Here is a 10,103-nt window from a genome sequence, read left to right as displayed (position 1 = left end):
CACACACACACACACACACACACACACACACACACACAGCCTCATGATGTCAGCGTTACCTGCTCTGTTCTCTGCAGCTGCCCAGACACAAGTCCGTGGTGGTTTCTCTCAACGACTCTGACGACAGCGACTCGGACCTGGACGCCTGCAGCTCCACGCAGACCGTGTTCGGAGGACTGGAGTTCATGATCAAAGAAGCCAGGAGGAGCGTGGAGGTGAGGCTCTGCACCTGCTGCAACACGACCATACAATTAGACAGGCGGGGATACAGGTGTCACAGTCACCTGATCGACGTCATTTAGTCCAAAACATGAGAGTGAAAGGAGGAGGAGCTTCAGTCACATGGTTTCTACTGGTTCTGTAGCTCAAAGTTCAGACAACCAGAGACCATCAACAGTTCTGGTCCCGGTTGATTCACTCAGTTATTGTGTCTTTAAATCACAAACTCGTGTTAATGAAGAGGTCAGCTGATCACTGGCTGATTTTCCCGCCTCTCGCAGGTGGGTGTTGTCCTGTGTGAGGACGAGCAGATCTCAATGTAAACACACTGAACAGCAGGAAAGATGCAGATTAATAAAATCTAATCTTGTCTCTTAATGAAGGTTTTAATGATCTTAATGAGTCGAGAACGAAACTTGATTTTACAAAAGGTGCAGGTTAGTGATCTGTCCACTGGAATCAATTAAAACACAAGAGAAGACAAAACAAAGACGCTGACTAATCAAATCAAAGAGAAGTAAAACATTAACTGTGATGGATGGAACAGATTTCACCTCCTCTGTGTCTGTGCTGATTCATGATTTGAACCTGTGGTTTCCAGGCTGCGAAGCCTAAAGGAGCCTCCGGATCGGAGAAGGAGAACAACCCGGTCAGGACTCCTGAGGCGCTCCCAGAGGCCAAGAAGGCCGAGTACCGTCTGCTCAAAGAGGAAATCGCCAGGTACCAAGATTTCAATCAAATACTGTCATTAACACAGAGAGAGATCAGCCGTCGTTAGACTAACGAGTGACATGGTTGGTGCAGCAGGGAGAAGCAGAAGATGCTGAAGGATCACAGTCCGAGTCCTCGGAGCTCCGCCTCCCCGGCCGGCTCCGAGTCTGTGCTGGATTCATCGGGGAAAAGTGCTGCGGAGGTGAAGCTGAGTGAGGCCGAGCAGAGACTCAACAAGAACAGGTGAGCGACACTGAACCACGAACAACACGTCACACAGCACGAGTTCACACGTGTGGAAACGTGTTGAGCCGTCTGCACCTTTTATCACCTGATCCGTGGACGTACGGTCGGGACATGTCCTTACAACTTTACATTATTACATCGTTGTTGTTTTGTTGTCGGGAGGGTTGTTGTGTCCCTAACGATGCCGAGACCTAAGCTACGCCATGATCTGATCAGAGAAGCAGGTGTCAAAGTGTCGGACTGTGACTCTCACCTGCTTCACAGGGAGCTGCTGCAGAGAGACGAGGCCGTGCTCAGACATCTGCTCCAGCAGGAGCTGAAGAAGAGAGAGTCTCTGAAGGCCGCTGAGGCCAAAGTGGCCAAACTGAGAGAGCAGCTCCAGGCCTCAGACAAGATCGTCAGCGCCAACAAGACGCTGCTGAAGAAGCTGCAGGAACAGGTGAACCGCAGAGGGCCACGCCCACAGCCGCCGTTCACTTCAGTGTGCGGTCTGTACCTCAGTCTGACCTCTGCTGCTCTGTGCAGGTGCATCGTGTCGAACACAGAGTGTCCATAAAGAAGAGTCTGGCCGTCAGGCTGGAGCAGGAGCTGGCTCAGGCACAGCTCGCTGCTGGGAGAGGATCCAAGCGCAGAACAGACAACCACGCCAACCTGGTGAGGAACACACCTGAGCTACTCTGCTGCCCCCCCGAGGAACAGGCAGACGTTTCAGCAGCAACCAGCCTGCTGATTGTTTCTTCATTAATTCAGCTTTTACTGCATGAAATGTCCAAATTGACACCTCATATATAAATGTTTAAAACCCCCAAATATTCAGTTTGTAACGAGAGAAAACAGGAAAACAAACGGACATTTTAGAGACTGCTACTACTGCTAATGCTAATGCTAATAATAATAATAATAATTATTATTATTATTATTATTATTATTATTGCTATAACCTGACACCTTGTGTAACCTGATATGTGAAGGTGTAACGATCAACATCGGCACGTTTTTCTCTCTTTACTGAGCCGTTCTCTGTTAGCTAACGTTAGCCGTTCGCTAATCGGTTAGCATATGTTTAGTTAATATTACCCGCCTTTAACTGAATGTTGCTAAATGACAAATAGAATGGTTCAAGGTTGAGTCTTGACTCGTTCATTAGGACAGGTGTTATACCTGGTTAACTATCTGTTTACTAGGACAGGTGTTTATTTCTGGTCAGTTAGCTGTTGTACATTAGCACAGGTGTTGCTTCTGGACAGCTAACTGTAGCCTCCTCACTGTGTTATACTTCAGGTGAGGAGCTAATGACGTGTTGGTTAATGTGTCATTCACAGGTGACTGCACTCCAGGTAAACAACAACGTACATAAATAATACTGTGTAGAAGATGCTCCTCTGCAAATATTCAGAAGTACTTTGTGACTGAACAACAGTCACAGCTCCACTCAAGCACAGAAAAGTGAGCTGAGAGAGATGAGACAGGCATGAACTCACCAGATGTACAGGGCTTCACGTGTGTGCATAATGAGTGTGTAATGAGGCTGTAACTTGGTGTGTGTGTGTGTGTGTGTGTGTGTGTGTGTGTGTGTGTGTGTGTGGTCCTGACTATTTGAATCTTTGTGCCCTCTCAGCCCAGTAAGCTGCAGCGTGTGGACGGCGCTCCTCGCGGCTCAGAGCGTCACTTTGCAGAGCTGATTGCTCAGAAGCAGCGGCTGCAGCAGCTGGAGTCTGAATACGCCCTCAAGATCCAGAAGCTGAAGGAGGCTCAGGCCCTGCGCAACAAAGGAGCGACACCAGAGCCGCCTGCAGAGCCGCCAGTACGAGCTTCCACCCCCCCTGACCCTCAGATCCAGATCCCACACCCCTCCCCCTCCAGCCCCTTCCCTCTGCCCCAGCCCTCTCTGCACGACCTAACCCAGGACAAACTCACCCTGGACAGCGAAGATGTCGCTGAGGCCGAAGATCACGAATCAGAACCTGCAACGGCACCGGCACCGGCCCCCGCTGCTAAAGGCCCCCGCCGACACTCCCTCCGTCAGTCCAGCAGCTCCTTCACCAAACCCAACCTGGAGCAGCTGAGCTCCACTCCAGCCAAAGACAGCAGCACCGCCAAACCCGCCAAGACCGCAACCAGCTCCGAGGCTCCCGCAGAGATGTTTGCAGGTCTGGACCTGGACGCTCTGAAGCTGAGGTACCAGCAGCAGGCCCGGCTGGGAGAGCTGCTGCTGACGGAGCTGCAGAACCTGGAAGAAAACGACGACCGCCCCCCAACTGGACAGGTGACACCAGAACTTTTATTTTTTGATTTTCTGACTCATAGAATACAAACAGAAGAAACTAAACCAAAGTTACATGATACTAATATGAAACCAGCCCTGCACCGACGTAACCTTCAATCAATATCAGCCTGAAGTCCTGGTGATATTCTTGACCTTCAGCTGGACTCAGTCAGTGGTTATACAGCACTGACCGAGTCCAGCTGATCCAATACAGCACTGACCGAGTCCAGCTGATCCAATCCAGCACTGACCGAGTCCAGCTGTTCCAATACAGCACTGACCGAGTCCAGCTGATCCAATACAGCACTGACCGAGTCCAGCTGTTCCAATACAGCACTGACCGAGTCCAGCTGTTCCAATCCAGCACTGACCGAGTCCAGCTGATCCAATACAGCACTGACTGAGTCCAGCTGATCCAATCCAGAACAGACACAGTGACAGCAGAACACACTCAAGTCAAACATTCATTGTGTTTATATGTGGAACAAGTTGAGAATAAATAGTTTTAGCTTTATGGATGGTGGTTGATGGATGGTGGTTGATGGATGGTGGCTGATGGTTGATGGATGGTGGTTGATGGATGGTGGATGATGGATGGTGGATGATGGTTGATGGATGGTGGTTGATGGATGGTGGATAATGGATGGTGGTTGATGGATGGTGGTTGATGGATGGTGGTTGATGGATGGTGGTTGATGGATGGATGATGGATGGTGGTTGATGGATGGATGGTGGATGATGGATGGTGGTTGATGGATGATGGTTGGTGGATGGTGGTTGATGGATGATGGTTGATGGGTGGATGGTGGATGGTGGTTGATGGATGGTGGTTGATTGATGGATGGTGGATGATGGTGGATGATGGATGGTGGTTGATGGATGGATGATGGATGGTGGTTGATGGATGATGGTTGATGGATGATGGTTGATGGATGGTGGATGGTGGTTGATGGATGGATGATGGATGGTGGTTGATGGATGGTGGTTGATGGATGGTGGTTGATGGATGGATGGTGGATGGTGGTTGATGGATGGATGGTGGATGATGGATGGTGGATGATGGATGGTGGATGGTGGTTGATGGATGGTGGTTGATGGATGGTGGTTGATGGATGGATGGTGGATGATGGTTGATGGGGATGATGGATGGTGGTTGATGGATGGATGGTGGATGATGGTTGATGGATGGTGGTTGATGGATGGATGGTGGATGATGGATGGTGGTTGATGGATGGTGGTTGATTGTTGGTGGATGGTGGACGGTGGATGATGGGGGTTCCTACACTAACGCCTGCTGTCTGGGTCTCTGTCTCTGTGCAGGTGCTTCCAGTGGAGATGGAGGCAACAACAAGTCAGTCAGGAAGCTCGGAGCTGAGACCTGTTCCCTTTGGAGCGTATCACAGCCCTCTGCTGGTCTTCAGATCATACAGGTAGACTCCACATCAACACACTGAAAACTGACTTTACAGCTCCAATAAAAAGTAATTGACTCTCCTGATGTTTTACTGTTTTATGGCCGTGAATCAAAGCAGATTTAATGTGGATCTTCTGACACAGTTTAACAGAAAAAGAGCCTTTAATGTCAAAGTGAAAACAGATCTCTGTATAATTACTAACATGTTTGCAGAAGTAATAAGACTGAGCTAACTCCTCACAGCTGCAGTGAACTGGAGTCTGAAGTCACATCATCAGTGACACTGTGTGTGGTCAGAGGTGTCAGCTGGTTGTCCTGTAAATACCTCTGCAGTATGAATACAGGTGTATGTGGAAGGTCCAGCCCAGAGAGAGTCACCATGAAGACAGAAACACTGAAAAACAACCGTGTGTGTGTGTTGTCTCTGCCAGGTTCAGTCCGTATTACAGGACCAAGGAGAAGTTATCACTGAGCTCCGTGACATACAGCAACAGCCTTGAACCCAGGAAGTGTTTCTGTCGCTTCGACCTCACAGGAACCTGCAACGACGACGACTGCAGATGGTGAGAATCATCACGACCGACTGATTTCACTGTGACAACCTGCTGCTGTCTCCTCGGTGTTTAATGTCTGCGTCCTCTCCCTCTGCACCGCAGGCAGCACATGAGAAACTGCACTCTGACTGGAAACCAGCTCTTCCAGGACATCCTGTCGTACAACCTGTCTCTGATTGGCTGCTCTGACGGCAGCTCGGACGATGACATCAGTGCTGCCACAGGTGAGAGAGAATCATTTCCTCTATAACCTTGTGTATACACAGACTGGTGTCTGAAATGTTTTGTCCTCTGAAGTAGACTCCGGTCAGACTCCGGTCAGACTCCGGTCAGACTCCGGTCAGACTCCGGTCAGACTCCGGCTGCTGGTTTTATATGTTCTGTCTGTTTTGTAGAGAAATACATGAAGAAGCTGTTTGGCACAAACAAAGGTCGTATGGGCGTCGACCAGAAGGCCGTCCTCCTCGTCAGCAAAGTGAACGAAAGCAAACGACACGGTGAGTCATCGTCTCTCTGAACGCTCTTGTCACCACGGAAACTGTTTCCAGACATCTGACTTCTGGTCCGGTCTCGTTCTCCAGTTCCTCCCTTCACCACCTGTAAAGACGTGAGGAGGTGGAGGCCCAAGCCGTCCGCTCAGAGCGGCCTCGGCCCCGAGGACGACGGCGAGCACGAGGCCGCAGGCGGAAGCGTCACAGCCGGAGGATACGGTGAGGACGAAGGTCACTGAGGGTTTAATAAAATACTTTATCAGGTTCTTCCAGACAAACTCCTGGTTGGCCTCCATGTTGTCCATTCTCCCTCAGATATAATTATCCCTCCCTCCGTCTCCCGCTCTGTCTGAATGTACGAGGCTGACTGTGTTCTAAGGTTTGACAGACCTTCATACAAACATGAAATGATTCTGACCAGGATCAGTTCTACAGTTTCAGCTCCTGAACATCTGGATGTTTTATGATGAACAGCTGGAGATAAATCCCTCATGTTTGTGTCTGCGCAGACGACTGCTGTAAGACCAGCCTGTCGGCGTTAGACGTGTGTGTCACATCAGAGGACAAGCGTTACTTCGTCAGCGAGACGGACGACATATCAAACCTGGAGACCAGCGTCCTGGAGAGTCCTCGAGACACTCAGCTGTGGATCAAACTCGCCTTCAAGTACCTGAGTCAGAACGAGACGTACGTCACCGAGCCACCAGCTGATTCAGCCTGTCCTTCCACCTCTGTATACGAGGGTTTAATGTGTGTGTGTGTGTGTGTGTGTGTGTGTGTGTGTGTGTGTGTGTGTGTGCAGGTCTGCAGCAGAGTGTTTGGAAGCTGCTCTGAACACGCTGTCTCGTGCTCTGGAGAGTAACTGTGACAACCCGGAGGTGTGGAGCCACTACCTGTCCCTGTTCTCCAGGCGCGGCAGCAGGGAGGAGGTGCAGGAGATGTGTGAGATGGCGGTGGAGCACGCGCCCGACTACAGAGTGTGGTGGAACGTGAGTCCTCAGACCTGCTCTGAACACCCATCACAGTTTATTCATGTGCATTTCTTCTCATGGTGGGAAAACGTGTCATGTGACGTTGTTGCTGCAGTATTTGAACCTGGAGAGCTCGTTCGAAGGGAAGGACTACGTGTGCGATCGTCTGCTGCAGTTTCTCGTCACAGAGGCGTCGCCGTCTTCGGGCGTCACAGACAAACTGTCCTTCCAGCTGATGGAGTCTCTGCTCTACAGAGTTCACCTCAACCTGTTCACGGGCAGGATGGAGAGCGCTCTGGCCATTTTACAGGTAGAGAGACTTTCCCCCTGATCCTTCCAGCTCATGACACATTAACTGATCCAGAACCAGTCGCTAACATCACAGATCTGTGTTTGCTTTGACAGAACGCCTTGAAGTCAGCTCATGACAGGAGCATCGCCGATCACCTGACAACCAGAGACCGGGCCTTGGTCTGGCTCTCCTACATCCACCTGACGGAGTTCGACCGGCTGCCGTCCGGCCTCTACGACCCAGCGGAGTCCGGTCCGTCCAGACTGGTCAGCAGAGAGTCCTTCCTGCTGCCGTGGAAGACGCCGCAGGACGTCAGCACGCCGCTCGACATCCTCATCGCTCTCTTCCAAGGTACAGAGGCCGACACCAGAGGAAACGCTTCGGGTTCAGGTCTTAGTTCGACTCTATAGTCTCTGACTCTCTGACGTGGTTTCTCCCTCAGACGCCGTCCACCAGTGCAGCGACGAGTCTCTGTCTCCGAGCGAGAGGACGCTGGCCTGCCTGCCTCTACACACCAACCTCATCTTCCTCTACAGACTGCTGCAGAGGTGAGTGAGGAGGACTCACCTGCTTCTACTGAACTCATGAAGCTCATGATGTGACCTGGTGTCTGTGGGAGGAGCTTGTTTCTTGCAGCTTAAAACCGTTAAAACGTGTTGATTAATGGACAGAAGCTCAAACAGTTCAACAGTTTGTAAGAAGCTGATATTTCGTGAGGCGTCCCGGTGGCCAGGTGTTTAGGGCGTGCTGAACTCTCTCTCCTGTACTTCCTGTCTGTCTCCACTCTCTCTGTCAAAATAAAAGCGTGGAACAGTAAGTCAATGATGTGTTGTTTGGAGCGGTGAGGTCACAATGTGAACAGCGTCTTGTCGACTGTCTTCAGCTCTGTATGAAGACGCCGGTGTTGTTGTCGTGTCCCTGCAGGTACGACGAGGGCGTCGCCCTGTGTGAGTCTCTGCTGGAGGCGTGTCCTGAGTCCTGCGCGCTGCGAGACGCTCTGGCCGACCTCCACATCAGGAAGGGAGACGGCGATCAGGCGGTCAGCATGTGGCTCCACGCTCTGGCCGAGTGTCCCAACAACGCAGAGGTCTTCTATCACTCCTGCAAGTTCCTCATGTCTCAGGTGAGCTCAGGTGTTCACCTGGTTTTTGTATTCGCTCGCGCCGGCGTCAGTCAGAGTGGCAGCCATTTTGTTTTCAGGTTGTCCGTCAGTCTCCTTCTCATGGACACGATGTCTCAGCGACGCCTTGAAGCAACTTCTTCGGATTTGGCAGAAACATTCACCAGGACTCAAGGACGAACTGATTAGACTTTGGTGGTCAAAGGTCAAAGGTCAAGGTCATGATGACCTCACAAAACACTTCTTTATCCATTACTCAAGACGTCACACACGGTTCATATCTTCTGTGACTCTGGACGGACAGGATGTGACCTGGAACTAGTCTGAGTGGCGGAGGGATACGACCATATTTATACAGTGAAACTCGTGTTGTGGAGAAACACGAACAGAAACGTCCGTCATGAGAAAAGAAAAAAGACTCTGTTGATTTGACATGATTGAAACATGTTCCATGGTTGTCTCTGATCACACCAGTTCATGTCGGTGTTTCCCGCTCCACAGGAGAAGTCGAGCGCCGTGGTTCCTCTGTTCCGAGGCTTCGTCCTGTCTCTGTGTGAGGACGAACATGGGCAGAAGAAGCCGGCGGACGTTCTGCGGTACATCGTGAAGCTCTGACACTCGGACAGACACAGATCAAGCAGTAGAATGATACGTGGCGGCAGCCGTGTTACGACCTGAGTTCAGAGCAGTTACAGTCTGTTTTTTTCTTCCATCAGTCACATCCTGGGTTTCCCCACCGAGGAGCTGCTGCGAGGTCCCGTCATCAAGAAGGATCTTCAGGAGCAGCTCAGTCAGCAGACGCCTCACCTCCACCTGATTCACTGGTGTGTTTCCTGTTACTGCACCTGATTCTCTTGCTCGTCTCTGAGGAGCCTAATATACAGAAATATATATTTATAATATAAATAAATATATTTATTAATTCATGAATAAATATTAGAAAAAACAATGTGAAGGTTTTTAACAGTGAGAACATTTCCTTTTTCCTGTTAGCTAAATGATTAGCTTAGCCGTTTAGCTTCTCCTGTTAGCCTCTCTGTGACAGGGCGTCAGTGCTGGTAAAAACCAGGCTAAACAATCCCATTGGCCATGGGCTGTAACAAGCTCTCTGATTGGTTGGAGAGCTGACCAGTGGGTTTTACATTGAATCCTTTTTGTCCAGTAACGTAGAAACTGCTCGAACGTCATGTGTAGAAGAAAATCATTTTATCATCAACTCATTTTAGAGTCAGTGGATCAGTTTGTAGTGACAGATGAATCTATACTGAGCTGCTTCAGTGTGACATCACTTCCTCTCTGATGTCCCTCCAGAATAAAGCTCCAGAGAAACAGAGTCGGCAGAACAGTTTCACAGTAAAACATGATACACTGCAGACAGGAAGTGATCACAGCTGATCTCAGGCCGGCGTTCTGTTGTTGGTTCTGTAGAGAACATGTCAGGTGACTGTGTTGTGTTGTTCAGTCGCTGGCAGTGGCTTCACGGCTCAGCGGAGGACACGGTGGACGCCTTTGAGAGAGCGCTGGGATCGGCCATGCAGCTGGACGAGCTTCACAAACTGTGGATGGAGTGAGTGTTATCGATCAGTCGCCAATCAATATCATTAATCATGATGTACTGTAGCTGAACACGGCCCTCCCTCCTCAGTTACCTGGTGTTCAGCAGCAGTCAGCTGACTCGTGGTCCCACCAGCTCTCAGTCCAGACTGATCTCAGACCTGGTGCAGCGCTGCCTGAGCACCGTCCCGTCTCGACTGGAGGTTCCCTTCAACCCCGCTGAGTTCTGGAGCTGCTACCGCTTCCACAACAAGGTCCGCCCCCC

General features: G+C 50.5%; 1 protein-coding gene across 1 annotated transcript in view; it reads left to right on the top strand.

Annotated features, from left to right (window-relative positions):
• Positions 1–10,103, top strand: part of zfc3h1 (zinc finger C3H1-type containing) — a 17,920-nt gene that overhangs the window by 5,683 nt on the left and 2,134 nt on the right. Inside the window, exons 8-28 of the mRNA XM_087173191.1 lie at positions 54–215; positions 821–939; positions 1,024–1,173; positions 1,441–1,615; positions 1,702–1,830; positions 2,795–3,442; positions 4,763–4,872; positions 5,288–5,419; positions 5,513–5,634; positions 5,806–5,907; positions 5,992–6,120; positions 6,411–6,588; positions 6,704–6,890; positions 6,988–7,182; positions 7,278–7,515; positions 7,607–7,712; positions 8,089–8,287; positions 8,786–8,880; positions 9,001–9,108; positions 9,747–9,851; positions 9,930–10,092. Coding sequence (XP_087029317.1) covers positions 54–215; positions 821–939; positions 1,024–1,173; positions 1,441–1,615; positions 1,702–1,830; positions 2,795–3,442; positions 4,763–4,872; positions 5,288–5,419; positions 5,513–5,634; positions 5,806–5,907; positions 5,992–6,120; positions 6,411–6,588; positions 6,704–6,890; positions 6,988–7,182; positions 7,278–7,515; positions 7,607–7,712; positions 8,089–8,287; positions 8,786–8,880; positions 9,001–9,108; positions 9,747–9,851; positions 9,930–10,092 — 3,552 coding nt within the window. The remainder of the gene's footprint in view (positions 1–53; positions 216–820; positions 940–1,023; positions 1,174–1,440; positions 1,616–1,701; positions 1,831–2,794; positions 3,443–4,762; positions 4,873–5,287; positions 5,420–5,512; positions 5,635–5,805; positions 5,908–5,991; positions 6,121–6,410; positions 6,589–6,703; positions 6,891–6,987; positions 7,183–7,277; positions 7,516–7,606; positions 7,713–8,088; positions 8,288–8,785; positions 8,881–9,000; positions 9,109–9,746; positions 9,852–9,929; positions 10,093–10,103) is intronic.

The sequence above is a fragment of the Seriola lalandi genome, unplaced genomic scaffold (assembly GCF_002814215.2).
Source record: "Seriola lalandi dorsalis isolate HSWRI2012SDOR001 ecotype SW California unplaced genomic scaffold, Sedor1 jcf7180002054079, whole genome shotgun sequence".
NCBI classification, from domain to species: domain Eukaryota; kingdom Metazoa; phylum Chordata; class Actinopteri; order Carangiformes; family Carangidae; genus Seriola; species Seriola lalandi.
This window is presented reverse-complemented; position numbering and strand designations above follow the sequence as displayed.